Source organism: Gymnoscopelus braueri (genome assembly GCF_963280865.1).
Source record: "Gymnoscopelus braueri genome assembly, chromosome: 10".
Taxonomy (NCBI): domain Eukaryota; kingdom Metazoa; phylum Chordata; class Actinopteri; order Myctophiformes; family Myctophidae; genus Gymnoscopelus; species Gymnoscopelus braueri.
In genome coordinates, this window is record NC_137611.1 from 13842106 (window position 1) to 13864941 (window position 22836).

General features: G+C 42.0%; 1 protein-coding gene across 1 annotated transcript in view; it reads right to left on the reverse strand.

The window, feature by feature from the left end:
- The window catches only part of LOC308094424 (receptor-type tyrosine-protein phosphatase mu), a 240057-nt gene that overhangs the window by 159720 nt on the left and 57501 nt on the right, over window positions 1-22836 (reverse strand). The window contains 2 exon segments of the mRNA XM_080441069.1: window positions 5722-5863; window positions 6450-6582. Coding sequence (XP_080297195.1) covers window positions 5722-5863; window positions 6450-6582 — 275 coding nt within the window.

Below are 22836 nucleotides of genomic sequence, written 5' to 3' on the forward strand. Positions count from 1 at the left end.
GGGTGGTATAGGAACGGAAGCTTAACCTACACTTACAGCGAGTTTATAAGTTGCAATAAGTTATGAGTGCGGGCGGCTTAAGTCAGGATTCGTCACAGATTCAATTCCTCCAAAAAGCGAAAATGTGTGTCCCGTTAAGTCGTTCGGGATAAGAGAGTCAGCAAAACACCTAAAAATGTAATAATAAAAAAAAGGTAATGTAGATCAGGTTTGAGCCTTATGGGTATTAGCAATGGATTTAGCGCTGTATGCAATGTGAGGTCAGGAGCCTACAGGATGTGGCGGCTTAAGGCAATTTCAAAGGGGTTATCAATGACACGAGCGGTGGCTGGCTGTTGTTGCATATTCAGTGTTTCATAGTGGCTTGTAGGTCTAGCATTACTTGGCAAGAACAGGGAGCACTATCTTTGAGCTTGCAAGCAGGGTTCGACTTGTAAACAAAACAGAGGGGGGGACATTTTCTTAACCACTTTCTGTATAAGGCCTTATATGCTTATTTCCTCTGACAAATAGCGAACGTAGCCAATCTACAAGCTCACAATGCATTGTGATTTGATGCACAAGCTTGTAGCTCTGCAATGTTTTGCTATTTTTAAAATAAAAAAGTCAAACATTATAACAGATTTTGACAAATGTTCCTGAAATAGGGACACCAGTGTTAACATAATTTTTGTATTAAATTGTAAAACCAAACATATCAGACAGACAACGTTTCCCTAAAGGAAATTAATGTACAGTATTGAAATCAGTCTGTCCAGAAGCAGGGATGAAACATACCCCAGCAACGATAAAAATGGAGGGGGCGGGGGGATATCAAAAGCAGAAGCATGGATTCCCCCGTCCCCCCAGCAAATCAAACCCTTCTTGTATGTCTAATAACTTGGCAAGAAGTGTGAGCGCTATCTTTGACTACAGAACACCCCCCCTAAAGCCAAGTAGCTACAACTGTGTGCTGTGCAGACCTACATGACCCTATTTTAGGGGCCAAGTCCTTTTAGCAAAAACAAATGTTCGTAAGGGCTGACACGGAGGGCGTGTCCCCGCGGAGCGCTGAGTTATGTACTCGCTGGTCTGTAGTGTGATAAAAAGGGAAACGGAATGCCAGTCCTTCCCCAAACCCAGGGCGTGGTGCGGGGAGCCGTACACCACACACACACACACACACACACACACACACACACAACACAAGTGTGTGTCATACACACACCCTACACATGTTTCACATACCATCACTCCCTAAATATAACATTATATCTCGCAATGGCTGCTTTAAATAGGAAGGTTATATTCCTTTTAAGGTATCTCCTAGAGAGTTGTGTCCTGGTCTGCAAGCTGTACTGTAGCCACACTCCACACTGCACACACGCACATGTATAGAATTCCTTTTGTGTCCCAGGAATGTGGAGGGACAGAAGTCGCTTCCATTGTCATCTGGGAAGCAGAATGCCTACAGATAAGAACGGTCTAATTATAAATCTCATTTTTTTGTCTGGTGAAATATGAAAAGTGAGTGTCTCGGGTGCCAATTATGGCCTCATTAAGGGCTAATTTAAAGGAAATTAAAAGGCCAACCACTCCATATCATCGCCACCAGACAAAGTGAACTGGCCCCCCGCTCTCTAATTGAAATCTTTTGTTTGTGCTACGGACATCAGTCAGCCCCTGCTAATAGCTTTGATATAATTGATTCTAACATCAATGATAGCGCAGCAGCATAATTGGGCCTGACCCACAGAGAGCAGGAACCCACAGGGACAAAAAAAAAAGCAACGGATGTCACGCCAAAGTTCACCGTCCTCATTTGTCACCGTGACAGTCTCCATCACCTGGCCGACCATGTCTCTAAGGGGGGACATGGCTAAGTAGCACGTTACGCCAGGATTGATTGGCTTTCTCCATATTAGCTTTACTACTGTATTGAAATCAAGATGGATGAGGGCATTTGGGGGTTTTCCTCTCGTTGCTATTGCGCCGGGTGCTTATCAGATGAGTATTGGATTCTCATTTTATACACAAAGGGATATTTTTTCCAGGAAAAGAATCCAGAAGCGGTAAACACTCCGCGCACCATTTAGCATGAGGGCAAAGTCACAGGGGTGCATCATCTGTATTGGAGATGTGTGACAATCTCAATTAAAAGTTTTAGGGGAATGACCTGACAGCAGACTAATTATTAAGGGCTCAAAGGCTCATTTTGACTAAAAATGCCTAACCGGTAATTAAAAAATAATTTCCAAGTACCAGGTGGCTTCCTTTTGACAATCGCCTAGGTTACCCTGTAATTAAAGATACCTATAATTAGGGCCTTGTTGCTAATTAGCCATAATTTCAACGATTGCTCTTTCTCTCTTTCTTGACTGGGAGAGTGTTGGTACAAAGATCATTAGCATCCGCACAAGATTCCCCATGTTGTCAGTTCGGAGGCCCGGAACAATTATGAATTGAGACGTCCCTTCCACTGGGGTTTGAATGGCAGCAGATGCTGGGGATTTCCTTGAACACACAGAGGAACCGTAATACCTCATTTTGGGTCCGAAGCCATGAGTGCTGTGTGCATTCAAATAAGCGCCGCAATAACTGCTACAAATCTCAGCGAGTCACAGCTACAGTTATAGGAGACAGGCTGTCACGCAAGGGGGATAGGCGTGTGCAAATGCCTGATGTATCAATCATCTGTTTTATCCTGACGCATGCTGGGGAGGGGAATTAGCGAGGGCTGGGGGGTGGGGGCTGGGGGGAACAAGAATCTTCCTTAAATATTCATAAAAATGCTGCTGAATTTGGGATTATAGATTTAACAATACCACTAGGGACAGGATTTATGAATAATGTGATTTTCGCACACCAACAGCATGTCGCAGTGACAGCATTGCACCCTGCAGCATTTAAAGATGTCTCAGACTTCTCTGATCACTTACCATAATAAATCCCTAACATTGCCCGGTGCATGCCTGCACCTACTTGGGGCACGGGTTTGAGTTCAACCCAAGCACATCGCTGTGATAGCTTGCCCTACACCAGTGGGTTTCAAACTTTCTGTACTCTCGTCACGGCACACTAACGGCCAAGTTAACATTTGAAGGCTATATTCATAGTGTCACGATGCAACACGTTGTGAGCTTGTAGATCAGCTATTTTTGCAATTTAGAAAAAAAATGTGGGGGAAAAAAAGAATGTAATTTTAATTCTTCACCTACAGTATAGTGACATGCCCAATAGGGATGCCAGATTTAACTGAAAGTGGTTCATTTGGTACATTTTTTCGGTGTAGATTTTGTCTATGTATTATAGTAAATGAGTGTGCACAAAGCACTGATACACTGTATATTGCAATAACAATGTGTGGTTATCACAAAAACCCAGTGCACTCCTGGACTCGGCACAACGTTTGGGAGCCACTGCTCTAGACTAGAGTGAAGTCGCCACAGGCACTTACAGTACAGTCTACTGCTTGAGCCAAAGAGTAAACACTTTGACCAGATTGGCTGTTATAGTCACTGTGTCAAACAAGGGTCGCCTTATTGTCAACAACAAGAAAGCCAGCAACGACTGCAGCTAGTAGCTGCTGTAGTAAAGTCTGGCCTCCTCTCGGGTTTGCTTCCACCATCCACCCCCCCCCCCCCGTTTTATCTCTCACTTTCGTTTTGTTCAGTGTGGCCCTCATTACACAGGGCTGGCTGCCTGTGTGCTTTTCAGCGGTAAGAGAATCAGCCGTGTTGCTTGTTAACTAAGTTATCAAGGTGGCTGTGATGAGCAGACAGGCAGCAAGACCCCCCCCCCCCCACACACACCCCACACACCCCCCACACACACACACACACCCCCCACACACACACACACACACCCCCCACACACACACACACCCCACACACATACAGCTCCTCTACGGACTAGCCCTGCCTGGCCATAATGAAATAATTCACAGGGGGCAAACCGGCTCCCGTAGGGAGGTTAAGGGGTCTTTCTGCATCAATTAACATTTGGTTGGCTCTTGGAACAAGCCCGGCGAAGGCTACCAGCCAGGCGTGTGTGAAATCACCCTGCCGCCGGCCCGCAGCCGTGTGCATTGGTAAGTGAAAATGAGTTTCGGTATTGAAAAAGAGAGTACTGGCTCAGAGAGGAGAGCGAGCGAGAACAGATTGCCATGGTACCGAGGAAGTCCCAGAAATCGATAAAGCCAGGGAGTTTGGAATGGGTCATTGTGTGGCTGTTTGGACTTCTCTCTGAATAATACATTTTGTCTTGCGGGGAATAATGGCTTTGCCTGATGAACTACAGTGGGTGGTCTTCCTAAAATAAGCCTACGTTTATATCAGCCCTTTTCAGAGTAATAAGTGGGGCAAGGGCCAAGCCTTGGACAGGGTAACAGGAGAGAGGCAACAGACTATCAAATCAACCCTCTGCTTTATAAGCCTGTTGTTTGTCAATAGATTACAGAAGAGGAGACTCTGCACAGGTGAGGAGAGAGTGGGAGCTGATTTGTTTGGATTGCATAAGTCTGTCTGTGTGACCCGTTCAGTTGACACAGTGAAATCCTTGTTGTTTTAACCATTTGTAACTCTCTTGAGAGTGTATAAACAATAGCTAAACGGGGGATGAAACCCTAGGCTGATTATGTAGCTTGTTTTCCGATTCAGGCTAAAAACTACAGAAGGGTAAAAACATGTCAGGTAGAATAAGGCTGACCTTTACTGTGATCAGTGGTGGAAAAAGTACTATTTTTTAATACTTAAGTAAAAGTATCAATACTGCAATCAAGAAATACTGTGTTACAAGTAGAAGTCCGGAGGTCCCTTCAAAATGTACTTGAGTAAGTACAAAATTATTGGTATCAAAATGTACCAAAAGTAGAAAGTATTCACAAGTTTTCAAATATATAAAATTATTTTGACAATAGCAGATCTACAAGCTCACAATGCGTCGCATCGCGACACATTGTGAGCTTGTAGGTCGGCTATTTTCAAATGGCTGAAATGTAGGGCTGAAATGGTTAATGTATGTAAGTAACTAGTAACTAAAATGTTAAAATAATTGTAGTGGAGTAAAAGGATACTATTTGCCTCTGAGATGTAGTGGAGTAGAAGTAAAAGTACAGCAAATTGGAAATACTCCAGTTAAGTGAAAATACCTTAACATTTTACTTGTAGCAGTACTTGAGTAAATCCAGAAGTCCCTAAAAATCAGATCACTGACTTCCTTGGGTTAATTTAGGGCAATGGTTTGGTAACTGCTTTAATTACTTTTCTGGTGTATGTTTTAGTTCTTTGAAAACATTTTTTGAGTATTCTCTTCTGATTATTTAATATATATATATATATATATATATATATATATATATATATATATATATATATATATATATATATATATAAATGTATCTCGGTTGATATTATTGTGTTCTGTATCTCGGCTACATTGAAAATGAGGGCCTGCCCCTCAACTGTATTCCGAGTTGAAATAAAGGTTATGATGATGATGATGATGATGAAATGTACTAAGCTACTTTACACCACTGACTGTGATGTACAGCAAGCAACACAGCTGCAGCTAATTACAAAGTGTCAATATGCATTGATAATACTGTTGACTGCTTGCACATTGGCATCGTGGGCCAATGTGCAAGCAGAGACAGTAGTCAGTCATACAGTATTATAGCTCTGGGCAAACCTAAATCCAACACACATACATACACATGGAACCTGTTCCAGTGGCATAGTTTACCTGGTAGAAGTTTGGCCAGTAGGTGCTGATGGCCAGCTCCACCTGTCCCCAGGTGCGAGTGGCTGGACCCGTCACATTCCAGACTGGCATCCCCAGGGGACTGTTGTTCTCTTTGATGTACACATTAAGCTGACCTGGGTGACTGTATTGAGAAGAAAAAGAAAAAGAAGAAAACGAATGATGATGATGACAGTATTGGAAAGTAACTAAGCACATTTACAATTTTGAGGTATTTGGACTTTACTTGAGTATTTCCAATTTTCAGTACTTTTACTTCAACTCCACTACATCTCAGAGGCAAATATTGTACTTTTACTCCACTACAGTTATATGAAAACTTGAGTAACTAGTTACTTTGTAGATTTGGATTATCATTACAAAACATACATTAACCACTTCAGCCCTATATACATTTTGGCCATTTGAAAATAGACGATCTACAAGCTCACAATGCGTCGCATCGCGACGCATTGTGGGCTTGTAGATCTGCAATTTTCAAAAGATTTGTATATATTTGAAAACTTGAAACGGGGCATTCTGTATAATGAGTACTTTTTACTTTTGGTACTTTAAGTACATTTTGATACCAATACCTTTGTACTTCTACTCAAGTAAATTTTGAATTCCGGAATTTCACTTGTAACCGAGTATTTCTATATCGCAGTATTGATACTTTTACTTAAGTAAAAAAATTGAGTACAACAAAATGATGAAGCCAATGCAGAGACCTGTTGTCCCGTCCTCCCACGTAGAAGTTGAAGATGACGCAGTGGGTGTCGTTCTCCTTCAGCTGGGGGGTCAGCAGCAGAGCCTTCTGGCCGGCGAAGCGGCCCGACGTGTTCACCATCATGAACGCTGAGCCTGCAGCAACGTGGAGGAAGAGGGACCGTCATTATTATTATGTTTATGTCTTTCAAATCATTGTTTACTGTTGAGAGCCCCCGGGAGAGACAGTCGTTGTGTGAGTTTTGGCTTTAATCATGTGCTTGGGGGGGTACCAGATGGAAGGGGGCTTACCTAAATATACCCACCACCACACAGGAGAGACTCAGGTGGGATTCAACCCAAAAGTAGAGCTTGGCCGATGCCAGATTCCAATGCCGATCCCCATTTTGGAGAGTTCTAGACCACCGATTACCGATGTTTTGACCGATATTTTTTGCCAAAATGTGCACCAAAAAAATAATAAAAACACCACACAAATAACAACTTTTTTGATAGATAAAAAAGAAACATACAAACTGGGGCACCGATGGCCTAGTGGTTAAGGTGCATACCACATATAGACTCTACTGCAGTCTCTCTCTCTTTCCATTTCCTGTCATTCTCAACTGTACTATCCAATAAAGGCAGAAAAGTCCAGAAAAATATCATTTAAAAAAAAAAACATACAAACTGAAATGTGTTTTATTTAACGACTTAAGTTAAAAAAAATTGTTAAAATGACCATACTCCCAAAATTCTCTTACCTCTTTCAATGTATTCCGTTATTTTTGCCTAAATCTTTCTTCAAGTCCTTAAATCAAACAATTTCATCATTTATATGGGGAGGTAAACAACCCAGAATTAAGAACTCTGTTTTACAAAGAGACCGTGATAATGGAGGTTTAGCTCTGCCTAACTTCACATATTACTATTGGGCAGCCAATGTTCAGAAGATGGCCTATTGGTTTCATTCTCCTTTGACTGATTGGTGTGTGCTGGAGTCTAGGTCTTGCCACTCAACCTCGCTCCCAGTGCTAATCCACTCCAAATTACCCCTGTCACCATCTAAATTTACCCGAAACCCAGTGGTTATTGCCACCCTTAAGATTTGGTCACAATTGCGCTGCCACTTTAAATTCAAAGACAGTTCTATAAATTGTCCTATAATTCGTAATCACTTATTCCCCCCCTCTATCCTAGATGCTGCCTTCGCACAATGGAAAGACAAAGGCCTTGTCAGATTCTCAGATCTTTATGAGAATAACGTATTCTGTAGTTTTGACAGGCTTAGTATCAAATATAATTTGCCCCAAAAAATGTAAATCTTAAAAAATAGCAGATCTACAAGCTCACAACGCGTCGCAAACTTCTGAAGATTTTTGAAAAGTTTTGTCTATAATGAAAAGCCCCAAAAAATATGGACTCCAGGGTGAAAGTGGTAAAGAATCAGGACACTTCGGCTGCATTAATTGCCGACAGCAATGTCGTCAGAAAAAAAGTCAAATAATGGCAGATTATACAGTATATCGGTCTGGCTCTCTGCTCTCCTACCAAGCTACTGTACCTGAGTAAACAAAGAATACTATGGGGAGAGAGCTGCCAACTCTCCTTCAAACATAATGTCCTGTGATTATCTCAACTTTCTGGCATCCGCTGCATCGTCTTGTGTGTTAAATCCCATCCATCTGGTACCTAAATTGGCAACAATAATCCCTAAAAAAAATCATATTTTCAAATAACCGCCTCGTCCCGGTGTGCTGTTTATACAGTCCCACAAAACTCCCACAAGTATTATCTCAAGTGTTTATTTGGTGTTTATTCTGCATCCAAAATGACCATTACGGGGACAGCCTTTTAATTGGAGATGGCCGGGATTCAAAATATATATACGAATGTGCGATTATGGTCAAATATTGTTATGTGTTATTGCACATACAGTTTACAGTTTAGGCATTTAGCAGATGCTCTTAATCCAGAGCGACTTACAGTGAGCAAGGACACAAGATAATACATCAAATGCTTAAAAATAGTAATCTATCTATAATAAAGTAATACATACATAAACCAATAATATAATAATAACTACAGTACATACGTAAACCAAGAACCTATCATCAGCCTACATTGAAACTATACACACACTATAGGATGCCAGGTCAACAATGACCTGGAATCTGTCTACATAACATGCTATCTAAGTTACATTTTAGCCTTTGCATAATCCTGCAAGGTCACATATTACAATAAGACACTTAGGCAACAGCCAACAATATTCTGTCAAAAGGTGATGGCTTTAGGATCTGGTGCAATCTTATCACTGGCAACATGGGATTGATGACATTCTAGACAAGGTGTGAATTAATATGATCACGTGCGTTATGCTGTATATTTTTGTTCAATAAGACGACGTCCCGGCCCGGGCTACTATGAGAGACAGGCCACTATTACAAACCACATGGTCAGGTTTACACTGACTAAATATAAAGACCATAATGTATGTGTATAGAAGAGAAGGGTAAATAATAATTGGCTTGAGAGACTGCACCTCTACAATGCTACCACTCAGTTTACTTCTTGATTCTCTTTGTGAGCTTGTAGATCGGCTATTTTCAAAACATCTTGAAAAAATAAAATAAAGGGAACATTTCTGATTACTTTTGAAACATATCAATAAACCAATCTTGTATGCACACAATATTTTCAGATGGGGGTCCACAGCCAAGTACATATTATTTTGGGGGTCCTTCACATGAAGATGTTTGAGAGGCATTGGTTTATAGAACAGTTTTTTCTCAAACTCAAAAGACAGGAAGTTATTTTTAGTTCTATAGACTATTATAGCCCACATCCAGTAACATTTCCAGTAGGGAGAATATGTTTCAATAGTATTTCAATGAGATTAAGATTATGATAGAGGTGACATAAGTTATTCGCAATATTCATAATCCTGTATAGGATTTGTAACATTGGAACATCCAACCGGATTTTCCAGGAATTTCATAATCCAAATAGAATTCTGTTGGAAATTTGGAATATCCTATAGGAGGTTTTGACTATTTAGCTGGGGACCCCCTGGAACCCCCTCAAGGGCCCTGTGGGGGTCCACCGAAGACACTCTGAGAACCAGCCAGTTCTATATTTAATTAATATATTGGAGAGAGACAGAAATGAGAAGGGTCAGATGAGGGGTGGTGAACACAGGCCAAATTCAAACCCAGGATGTCAGCTGGATAATTGGTTGAGCAACCAAAGGGCATCACTTCACGTGTGACTTTCTCTGCGTAGATGCAGTTACCACACTATATTGACTCTACGATGATAATCATTTATCAAAACACAAAGCAGGCAAAGGGAAATTGTAGAGCGCCGAGAAAAAAGCGGCATTCAACTAAACGACTGAGGGAAAGAGAGACGATGATGAGGAATCAATAAGTTAAAATAAATCTGCCAAGGAAGCCCCATTTAGATTGTATCATTCAGAATCAACATTAAAGGTTAATATAATTCTCTCCCCCCACTTGCCGATTATATTGGCAAACTTTCAATGAGGCGCAGCCGCAGAACACCGTTCTATTTGTCATCGTCCTACTCAGCCCGCCCTCTGGAAACGGGGAGACACAAACTCTAATGACAGCCAGAAAAAGAAAACGCAAGAGGAGAAAGAGTGACTTTTATGTTGCAAGGACTTTGCAAACATCAGTGCGTATGTGAAATAATTCTGTGGTAAACATGGGACATGTTTTGACTAGGAGATAAACGCAGGAGAAGAATTATGCATGAAAACGCTAATTCTCTCTCCTCATCTGCATAAGACTCTGGATTCAGGATGAGGAGTTTGGCAGTAGAAGGACTGAAGAACCGATGAGGTAAAAAACTGCTTTGTTTATTATATATATAGCATACAGCATATATAGGCCTATATCTCACTGCACAATCCGGGAACGCATCTGTGTCATTTTGGATTTTTAGCTATAACTATTATTTGATACTTTTGGCTATTCAAAAATAGCAGATATACAAGCTCATAGCCGATCTACAAGCTTGTAGATCTGCAAAAAAAAAATCGTGAAAACTGGTGCAAAACTTTGAATATATATATTTCTTAAAGGGAACATTTGTAACTCAAATCTTTGCTTCCGGGGGTCCCTGGAACTAAATACTTTGAGATGGGGGTCGGCGGCCAAATACATATCATTTTTGGGGTCCTTGAGAAGAAAAGAATTTAGCACCACTGATATACAGTAGCAACATAAGTTTTTCAGAAACCAGTTTAGAAAGACATTTGTAGATGCGTTCATTCCTGGACTAAATGGGTTAATACTAATATGAACAGTACTGGGCTGATATTATCATGACTGTATAGCAGAAGCAAGAGTTGTAAAAATGTACCTGTAAACTTAGATAATTTATGGACTCGTAATATCGCTGAGGTGACATTGACTAGATTGACTAGACAGGGGTATTGACTACACAGTAAAAGGTGAGGTTAACTACACAGCAGACTGACCCTCAGCAGATAGCGAACAGACCGAGCAGACCTCCTCTAACAGAGCTCCTGTTTGTTACATCAACGTCTCAGGCTCTCTCCCACTTCCTATTGTTGTGGTACACTTGTTAAGTTAACGCTTCCCAATTGTGTCTGTCTACAGCCTGCAGATAACGAGCACGGCTCCTGTCATGTTTACAGAGGAGAGGAGGGGGCACCGGGACGGGATGACACCGAGTCGAGCTCCTTGACGCCCGTTGATCGTTGCAAGTCATTGTTTTGCAGGCTACACTCTCTCTCTCTCTCTCTCTCTCTCTCCCCCCTCTCTCTCTCTCTCTCTCTCCCTCTTCCTCTCTCCCCAGTATCTCCAGTATCTCTCTCTCTCTCTCCAGTATCTCTCTCTCTCTCTCTCTCCTCTCTTTCTCTCTCTCTCTCCTCTCTTTCTCTCTCTCTCTCTCTCTCCAGTCTCTCTCTCTCTCTCTCTCTCTCTCGTATCTATCCGTCCATCCATCTATCTTGTGTTGCAAAATAGAACAAAACAGCGTGAGCTTCACTGTGCTGAGATTGTTGTCAACAGCACTCCAAAGATGGTGTTGTTCTCCTTGCGTGTCTCCTTGTTTATGTATTATTCACTATCAATCTGCGTCAGCTCTGATGTGAGCTAATTGTATCAGACCAGACGACACAGGGTAGTAGTGTGTGTGTGTGTGTGTGTGTGTGTGTGTATGGAAAACATCGAAGGCAAGATGAGGAATGACTTTGAGACACTTGTTTGTCCAACTTCAATCAGGAGACAGCGCCGTGGGAGGCCTTTGAGGTCTCTTTAATAACACTCAACCATCTGCTCAGGTGCCCCGCAACTTTTCACTCTTTTTTTTTTCCTTTTTCGTTCTTCCCCAGAGAGTCATCATCAGCAACAACCCTTGGTGTGATGCGAACCGGCACTAATAATCAGATGATGAATTGTTCAATTGAAGTTCGCCATTCAAAAAAAAAAAAAAAAAAAAGACAAAGAAGCCGGCAACAGCGCTTTCCTCTATGATTAAAGCAGGTTGCTTACTATTCATTTGAAACGGTCACGTTGATGCATTGCCGTGCGAGATGCGTTTATTCGAGATGGTGTCGGCTCCGTTGGTAATTAGAGATGGAAATACTCTGATCCCTCAAGCATCTCTTTGTACGGTGTTTTGTTAATGAAATATTAATAAAACAATAGGTACACAGCAGTGTGTACAAAGTCACTTTGCGGTAGATGTGGCTTTAACATTGGGGTTGTTGATATTTATTTGGCGTTAATCTGCAGATAGACACAAAAATTTAAATATTTAAGAAAGAACTGGGGCAATGTCTGCCCTGTGCACACAGTGAGGAGAGGACACATTTGTCACCAAAGTCAAGGTTCTACACAGATTGTCTTGTTTTAGGTCAGTGAAGCTAAACAAAAAAACGCCAAGAAAAGTATATATTTCTTTCCCTTGTCTATCGACCGGCAGACTAACAGAGGAATAAGAGAACATTTAAATGACACTGTGCCACATCCACATCGTGCTGACAGAAGTGAGACGATGATGACAGGAGGAAACTATGGACCGTCTTCTAATGACCAACACATGCTCTCAGACCCACTGCACCGCGACAAGCTCATTAGCCCACCAGTCTAAGAGCAAATCACTGTTGTTGTCGGGGCAGAAACCTCTTATCTCCATCAACGCGACACGTTGTGAGCTTGTAGATCTGCTATTTTCAAACATTTTATTTTTGGTACTTTAGGTAAATTTGGATACCAATACTTTTGTACTTTTACTCAAGTAAATTTTGAATTCCAAACTTTTACTTGTAACAGAGTACTTCTACATTGCAGTATTGATACTTTCACTTAAATAAAACATTTGAGTGCTTTTTCCACCACTGAGCGGATGTGGCCCGGGCTGCTGGCGTAGAGGTCCGGGCAACTGACAGCGAGCGTGTCGTGGGTTCAAAATCCCCATCCCGACGACCTTTGCTGCGTGTCACTCCCCGTCTCTCTCTCTCTCTCCCCATTTCCTGTCAGTACTGTATTCACCTGTTTCCTAGGCTGTGTGTTTTCCACTTCCTGTCGATTTCATTGGATATCATTGTTCATCTGACCAGATTCAATGGATTTCATTGGATCAAATCGACAGGAAGTGGAAAACACACAGCTTAGGAAACAGGTGAATACCGTATAAAAAAAATGTGGGGGTCAAACCCCCCCAAAAAAACAGAAATGCATAATGCATTCTATGCATTACACCTATAACACAATACAAACACAATGGTCTTACAACTGCGTTAGGCTACTATTCATGTTTTTTTATATATATATATATTTTTTTTGGGAGCCAAGGTATGGCACCTGCCCTACCCAATTGATACACTCTCTCTCTCTCTCTCTCTCTCTCTCTCTCTCTCTCTCTCTCTCTCTCTCTCTCTCTCTCTCTCTCTCTCTCTCTCTCTCTCTCTCTCTCTCTCTCTCTCTCTCTCTCTCTCTCTCTCTCTCTCTCTCTCTCTCTCTCTCTCTCTCTCTCTCTCTCTCTCTCTCTCTCTCTCTCTCTCTCTCTCTCTAACTATGGCGCGTGTGCAGGACCAATTAAAAGCAGAGAGCTCTGTGCACACTTGAGAGCTGTCTGTGCAACAACTCCATAAAGGGCAGTGCTCTGCTATTGTCTACGGTATTCAGGAGAATAGATTTATTATTATTCCAAATGTAGGCCACTTTCACCTTCTATTATAATGATGGCTTAACATGGGGAACATGGAGGCTCATATGAAAAATGAATTAGAGGGAGATGAAGTGTCCCCATCGCTGATGCCACGCCATGCTGTTCTTTATGGCGTGCTGCCTGCAGCATTATGTGACAGATAAGCTGAGCTCAAATGAGTTAACCCATTCAATCCGGGAACGCATCTATTCGGTGTCATTTTAGATTTCTATGGGCTATTCAAAAAATAGCAGATATACAAGCTGGTAGCGCGGCACCGAGTGCCGCGCTACCAGCTTGTAGATCTGCATTTTTTTTTTATCGTAAAAATGTGTGCAAATCTTTGAATATATACATTTTTTAAAGCAATTTTTAAAAAACTAAAATCTTTGCTTCTGGGGGATTATACAAATGTCTTCTAAAACAGTTTTTTGAAAAAACTTGCTGTTGCTACAGTATATGTCAAGGACCACCAAAAATGATTGTATTGTATTTGGCCGCCAAAATATTTTGTTCAAAGGACCCCCCAGAAGCAAATATTGGAGTTAAAAATCTTCGCTTAAGAAAAATATATACATTCAAAGATTTGCACAAATTGTCACGATTCTTTAAAAAAAATAGCAGATCTACAAGCTCGTACTGTAGCTGAGCTTGTAGATCTGCTATTTTTTGAATAGCCAAAGAAATCTTAAAATTACAGAGATGCGCTCCCGGTCTTAATGGGTTAAGATGGGCTAAGGCAACAGTTAAGATAAGCCTTTTCAAACAAACGCTGTGCATACATAGCATGTGACACTACAGGCACTATTTATCTATTTATGCTATTTATTATTTTCGTACCTAACGGATAATGAATAGATAATGGATATCGTCTCAGTCGGGTGGAAACCTCATATGTCAAAAACAGTTGTACTTTTCAGGATTCAAATTCAAAAATAGCAAAGGCAGCAGATCAACACGCGCGAAGTGCGGCGCGATCTGCTACTTTTGATGCTTTTGTGTGACGCTCGAGTATGATCACAAAAAATTACAAAAAGTTCAAATATGAAGATAAGAGGTTTCTGCCCGACAGCGACAATATAACTCAAGGATTTAGCTGGAACATACAGTATGGATACACTGTTGGAGAGAAGTGTCTGTGTTTTATTTTTTTCTATTCAGTCTAATCTTGTAATGGACATGTGGTGTTGTTGCCAAATCTTATCTAAAAACGGCTTTATCCAGCAGCGCAAACCTACTGAAGCACAAGTTCATCTGACCACGTCCAAAGTAATCAGAAACCACCAGTGTCGGTGGTTTAATGGCATCACAGGCCATCCAGAAAGGGACTCTGGACAGACTACAAAGGAAAAGCTCCCTCTACCTCCAACCCTGTCAGGGCTTCAATCAAGTTAATACTTTGACCCATCAACTCCATTGCACTGCAAACCCGATGGGAATAAGCTGGAAACTTTAGTCATCTGTGATTGGCAGAATTGTTCCCTCCCGAGGATTCTCTCTCTCCACTAAGAGATTTTTCAAAGTGGCATCTAGGAGTGGAGACCCACTGGGCAAATTGGTAATCAATCACAAACTAAATGTCTCATTTGACAACAAAAAACACTTAGCAATTTCATTTGGTCGTTTCTAGTCGCTAACCCTCCTCGAAATAAGAGTGATAGCGGGGAAGCGCTTTGACATTAAGTTTCTGGTTGCAAAGCCACTCCTTGTCTGCCATATCAGCGAGTCATGTAAAGTGAGAGTCATTTGTCAACGCACGATGCATAGCTACACAAACATTACCCAGAGGCACAGGCGACAAGTAATGAGCATTGTCTGTCGGCGGCTTCAGAACTAAGCGGAAAAAAGGAGGAAATGAACAACAACAACCACCAGGAACTCCTGCTTTGGTACACTCTCAGTGGGTAAACAATGAATTTAAAAGTGATAGCTCTTCAATATAATAATAGCCTGGCAGCAAAACTGCAAATCCCATATCCCGTAATGGTGTTTTCATTATTTCCTAAGATAGAGTCGGTCTTAATCTTCTCTAAGATTAGCTGCTGCCAAGCTGAATAGGCAGGAAAAAAGTTAGCTATATGGAAGAACATGCTACACTCCAAATTCAATACCAGCAAATAAGTCGGCCTATAACGGGGCTTTCATTGTGGTGACATTATTGAACTGGTGAAGCCGTTTTTTTTTACTTTTTTATATGATGATTTTGTTCCTTCAAGCAAGATAAGGCATGAATGCTGTTACACATTAAATGACTGTAATCTCAATCTTTAGTTTATATACATAGATAAAAAGTGTTTCAATTAAGCATACTGCAAGTAGTATACATACTCAATATAGAGTATGCATATGTATATCCATATATCTGTAATTCTATATATAGGTAGCCTACTGTATGTGTGCATGTGACGGTAAATGTGTCAAAGGTGCTGCTATCCCGCTGCAGTGATGCTGCTATCCCACTGTGGGACTCATGATAAATAGTCACTGAGTTTTCACTTCTGCCAACAAGAGAAGTAACTAACTTCTCAGTGAACAGTTATGTAGATAACTTGTTTGGGTTTTTTTGTTCTCTTGTTTGATCTCCCCCTTCTTCTTCCCTTTCTTTTTTTCTATGGAAATAACGATATGATGGGAACTATGCACGAAAACGAATTTCACCCACTTTTTGAATTCTGTAAACCTGTGATGTGACAATAAAGCTGATTCTGATTCTTTTTTTTGTTTACACATTTTTATCCCACGATATTTGTAACCAAATGTTTCACCCAGTGCCAATTATCTAAGTAATCCTGGGCGCTACACTCCCTCTGCCAGCCTAGGGAGAGCCTAGAGCCGAGCTCATGCCTCCTTCAATGCATGAGAGCTAGCAAGCCGCTTCTTATCACCTGACAGGGGGGAGTTTCCCTGGTTATACGTGGCGAGTGGAAGGAACACGTTATTCCAACGAGTTCCTTTCCCCTCCATCAGGCACCCCGGCTGACCAGGGGGAGGCAGTATAGAGACCAGGATTACTGCTGATTCTGATTCTGATTCTCTCTTGTTCCAAATTATGTATCTCCCCCCAAAGATTTCGGGGGGAGATAGTCTCTTTCACACATGCGCTATATATATATATATATATATATATATATATATATATATATATATATATATATATATATATATATATATACATATAATTTGGTTCATACGGACAGGGACATGTCTAAACCTGATCATCAAAGTCTATAGGCAGGAGGTATTTAGCTTCATTACGAGTTGAGTGATGGCCTGAGTGGAGGAAATAATTTGCAATAATGACTAGCGCTCATTATTTCGCCTCCATTCGGGTCCTGAACCCTGTGAAAATCATTATGTGCTGGAAATCAGAATGAAGGGGCGCTCTTTAAACCCAAACCCTCCAGGTCTCATTTGCTAATAAAATTCACAGAGGTCAACCCTGCAGAATAGCACGGCGGCCGCTTCGGAAATGTCAATGAAGACAGGGTCTATTCTCACTTTTTCTGCCACCAATCAAAAATGCTCTCGCTGTGAGGGCGAGGCTGTTAATGCGAGGCGCCATGGCCCCTGCGCTCAATCCCTCCCCCCCGCCCGTCTATCCCAGAACTTCCCCTGTGTGTCCTTTGAAATATGAAAAGCAGCTGATAAAAAGAACACATAGAGTTTGGGCTTTCCCTATTCCAGGAAATAAGGTTCAGGGCCGTCTTTGTTGTTGGGCGTCGAGCAGGTTCACCGGCACCCATCCATCACGCTGAGCACATTTTTAACCCATTGGGGCCTGAGGTTCCGATTCTACAAAATGTCTTCTAAAATCCTAACAGTTTGCTGAAAATACTTTCTGTTTCTATATCAGTGGTGGTCAAACGTTTTCATTTCAAGGACCACCCAAAATGATATGTATTTGGCCGCGGACCCCCATCTCAAAATATTTTGTCCCAGGGACCCCCCCAGAAGCAAAGATTTGAGATACAAATGTTCGCTTTAAAAATATATAGATTCAAAGATTTGCACACATTTTCACGATAAAAAAAAAAATAGCAGATCTACAAGTACTTGTATATCTGCTATTTTTGAATAGCCAAAGAAATGTAAACGTGACACATAGATGCGTTCCCGGTCTGAATGAGTTAAGCCTTTTTTTTTTTCCTTTTTTTCCATTCCTAGTCGGGTAGAACTGCTGCTGGTGGTGGTGACTCATATTATGTTTCATGGCCACATCCTTTGTTCCTGAGCATCAATCAATAGCGATTCATCATGGGCTTAATATTTCATCTCAATAATACTATTTGGCATTCCAAAGCGACATCCTCCTAATGACCCAAATGGCACACAATACACAACAATACACAGCTGAGTGACTGTCACCTATCGAGATCATTAGCAGTAATTGCACAATGCCCGTACGTGCGGATAATTGAAATACAGTACAGTATGCAAATGGTGGCCCCCATCACGAGAGTATAGCGCGCAGTCATAATCCTATTTATATACAGCGAAGGGTGCAATCCTATTTGGGAGCGAGTCCGACGCGGCGTCGTCTCCTCGCCGAGCAAACGCGTCGAATTGAAAATCACCAGGCTGTCGGCGGCGCGAGGCATTAATTCACCGATTGATCAGACGAGGTAATTTTCTGTTCTGTTTCGTCCCTTAATCACATAATGGGCTTTCTCCTTAACCCCACGCCCTTCCCGTAGCACACACCTCGGTGTGAGTTTCGCGCCCCCCAAAGTTGGGAATGCCTCAAACGCAATTAGCTTATTTTGACTTGACGGAAACCCTTGAGGACCCCTCCTCCTCCTCCCCCCATCCCCCCCACTGACAGCAAATCTCATCTTTTTGCTGATGTGATTTAAATTCTGATTAAATTTCTGACGTCCTTCAGTCAGTCGGTGGGTGTTCTCTCTCTCCTCTCTCGTTTTAAGTGGCTGGCCTTCGATAGCTGCTTTGTTTGAATGGGACGTAAACAAGGCCGCGGGAATAGAAAAGCAGGCCAATTCATTATCACCCCACCCCCCCCCCCCCCGATGGGATGGTAAAAACAGGGGGACATTCCGTCTTTTTAAAAAGATGATCCATCTTATCCATATGCATTGGGCCCACTCACTGAGAAACGAGACCCTACTGGGTTCAAGAGTGAGTTGCATGTATGAGTATGAATGCATTATCAACCTGTAGCAATAAAGAGTACACAGCCAGTGGAGACCATGCAATGCAAGAAGTCCTGCGTGGTAATTTAACAATGAGAGCGTAAAAACTGACCCTTAGGGTTTACAAAGCACGGAGAAATTTACAAACGAATAAAAGAAGAAAATAAACTCTCGGTTGGTCATTACCGAGCAAGGGCGTGCAATCATAACAAAGACACTGATCAACAGTCAGTGTCCCTCCTCTCTTGCATATCGTTACGGTCACGCAGGAACCTTGTATCTCCATGTTTTCAACTATTTATTTGGTAAATGAATGGCCTACTTCGCCATACAGTGTGTCGTGGCAAAAGTAGCGAAAATAGCCGATCAACAAGCTCAGAACGTGTCGCATCCAGTGGTGGAAAGTAACTAATTACATTTACTTAAGTACTGTACTTAAGTAACATTTTTAGGTATTTGTACTTTACTTGAGTATTTCCAATTTCCAATACTTTTACTTCTACTCCACTATCTCAGAGGCAAATGAAATATTGTACTTTTACTCCACTACATTTATTTGAAAACTTTAGTTACTAGTTACTTTTCAGATATAAATTATGATATTATGAAAAATACATAAACCACTTCAGCCCTGTTTTATACCTAGGCTATTTGAAAATAGCCGATCTACAAGCTCACAACGCGTCGCGATGCGACGCGTTGTGAGCTTGTAGATCTGCCATTTTCAAATATTTAGTACTTTTACTTTTGGTACTTTAAGTACATTTTGATGCCAATACTTTTGTACTTTTACTCAAGTACATTTTTAATCTTGGACTTTTAATTGTAGAGTATTTTTATAGTGCAGTATTGGTACTTTTTTAAGTAAAGAATTTGAGTACTTTTTCCACCACTGCATCGCAAGGCGTTGTAGAGCTTGTAGATTTCCTATTTGAGCGTTTTTGGAAAATGATTTAAATTGAAAGTGCTTAAGTGTGTCTGTGGGTTTTATGAATATTGAACCAATTAATAACTACATTGGATCCATTGGAACACAGGTTCTATTTTCCATTTCCAGGAAAAGTAACAGTTTCGGACATACAAGGTTTCCGCCCTCAAGAGAGCGACGATGATATTTAGCAGCAGACGTGGAGAATGAGACAATAAACCACTCGGCTATAGAGCTGCGATTTCTATTGTGCTTAGCATAATACAAAAACCCTAATTAATCTCAGTTAGAAGACCTCCGCTCGCCCCCCCCCCTCCTCATCCTCTCACCATTATTCCCCAGAATGAGTCTCTGGGGAGGGCCTGGGAGCAGCAGGCTACTGCTGGCACCATCTATGACACCGTCAGAACGGAGCTGCATGCGGCTGCAGCAGCTGGGGCTCACTGAAAACACTCCACTGTTTTTTAATGGCATCTGGACAAGACAGCAGCAGCAGCAGCAGCAGCAGCAGCACAACACAACACAACCCACACAACTTATCCAATAAGTCCACTAGGGACTAGAGAGACAGGATTCAACATTGTGGAGCTAGTCATCAAGAAGACAATTTGTCAGTCCCTCTGTCTGTCTGTCTGTCTGTCTGTCTGTCTGTCTGTCTGTCTGTCTGTCTGTCTGTCTGTCTGTCTGTGCCTGTGCCTCTCTGTGTCTGTGCCTGACTCCGAACTGGGTGTCGTCCTTGATTAGGGTAGAAAGATTACTGATGAATTGAGTACAATGGACCACAGTATGGACCTGCCAACAAACTTGTTAATAAAGTAGTAGTAAGGGGGAGGGGGCATTGATTTCGGGGCACAATAGAACCCCATTCTTTTACAAAGAAATGCACCCACATGTCTGTCTATCTGTCTGTCTGTCTGTCTGTCTGTCTGTCTGTCTGTCTGTCTGTCTGTCTGTCTGTCTGTCTGTCTGTCTGTCTGTCTGTCTGTCTGTCTGTCTGTCTGTCTGTCTGTGCACGGGTCTGTCTGTCTCCTATTGATGCCCATGTATGCAATAAGGGGAGGAAATCAGCAGTTACTACAGACTCCAGAATATATGATTCCAAAGCCCCTGTGTCTCTCAACATTTTAACATATTTGTGATATGTGATGATTTTATTTATACGTGCAACCCTAAAGTCACCCCAATCCATTCTGCTTAAAGACCATACAGTCAGACCATTGCGAGGTCAGAAATCACTTTCCTTTTGCACAGTCTGTCTGTTCCAGCCTCATTCAAAATGGCAAGTTTCTTCTCCACTAACATAAAAAACACTGTCCTGTGTCTGACTCTTTCCCATAGCTCTATAGTTGCTCCACCTTAAGGCTGACTGGCTGCTGTCCTGGCCGAGACGGTTTCCTTGTCATGATCCAGCACAGATGAGGCCTCTGACGGGAGTGACAGTGACAGTTCTGAAGAGCGGTGACTCCAGTTTGGCCTGGGAGAGCGCATAGGAACACTTAAATGGGGTGTGTGTGTGTAGTGCCGTGCCATGCAGTCACACAGAGTCTCTGAGCTGGGCTGAGCCACCCTAAAGGATCCAAAGCATGCAATCAGAGCAGCGTGGAGGGATAAACAAGGCTACTCTCTGTCCAGACGTAGCAATTAGACAGGGAAAAGGATCCTCATAAACAACCAAGGGTTTCAGGCCTCGGCTCAGGCTCCTCCGTCCTCTTTCATGTGGCCAACGGAACTTGTTGGTCCTTGTTGCGCTTCGTTCCCGTTCTCCGTACTCTTTTATTTACATGTTGGGATGGAATGGGGCCAGTTTCCTCTCAGGCTGCATAAATGAGCTGCTTGTAGTAAGGCGAGTACTACTACACGCTGAGCTCCCAACAGGCTAAGCAACTATAGCACTCCACTGGCCCTCCTATGCGCTGCATTCAACTTTTCAGCAACATTCCCCATTAATAATTGCCACCTTCATTATCTCCCGCCAGGCCGGAGGCCAGGCCGGAGATTATGTGTTCACACCTGCCTGTTCAGTGTGTGAAGGGGGGGCGCATGCTACCATTTTCGGTGGTCACCTTATCACCGCGGTGGTGATAAGGTGATAGAGAGCGCTCTCTCTATCACCTAAAAGATAGAGAGACATATTTTTCGTTATATATTTTTTGGAATCGAGCCTCATGGTGGCACTAGAATACCCCACTTTACCTTTTGGCCTTTAAGTCCTGCATCATTGTCTTACCTTTGTATTGCCTTTGTATCGCTGTATCCGACAGTACTTTTCTTACTCTGTATCTTTAACCCTGTAACTGTAACCGCTGTGCTGCCTTTGACGACTGATTTTCCCCCACTGTGATCAATAATATTTACCTCTCACAGACAGAAACAACGGACGTGTTTCAACAAAACAGGTCTTCCTCAGCGTTGTCAATAATAATTTGCCATCGCAATTAGTGGGAGGGGCTTGTTTGTACAAAAAACAGCATATGATTGAGGAATATATATGAGCCTTATCAACCTTATCAATAAAACTTTGAATTACTTTGGACTGTAGGGATTTCATACCATTTTAAAGTGTTTTTATGAGCAGTATGTGATAAATAAAGGTGGAATTGCTCGTGGAGGGGCCTCTATAGAGCACCGAAGTCCTGACGTGACTCGTTCATCCCCAGGTTTGCGGAAGTAATTTCTCTATGGAGAATAACATTGGGTCATCTTAGAATCGTCTCATATAAGAATTGTGGTCCAAAAATAAACACCGCGTGTCGGCGTTATTGTCAGGGAGGGGGTTCTGTATCGTTTATGATAGTCAGTCACTTATATTTGATACAGTCTGTTTCTGGCGAAAATGTAACTAATTCGGCGGAAGTAACATTAGCGTTTTCTCACTGTCAGTTGATGCTTCATATCCATAAGAGTCAACACGCCGGGGTCATTTGTTTATTTTTGGAACACAGTTCTTATTTGACGCGATATTAAATACGTCTATGGGATTCAGAACGGGGGTGGAAAACTGCGAACCAGGTAGACAAACAAAGGATGTGTAAATGACGTCAGACTTCGGCGGTCTATAGAGCACATTTCCAAAAGCGCTTTCACTTCTGCTGACCATAGGGGGCGCCACAAATGTGCCACATTGAACCC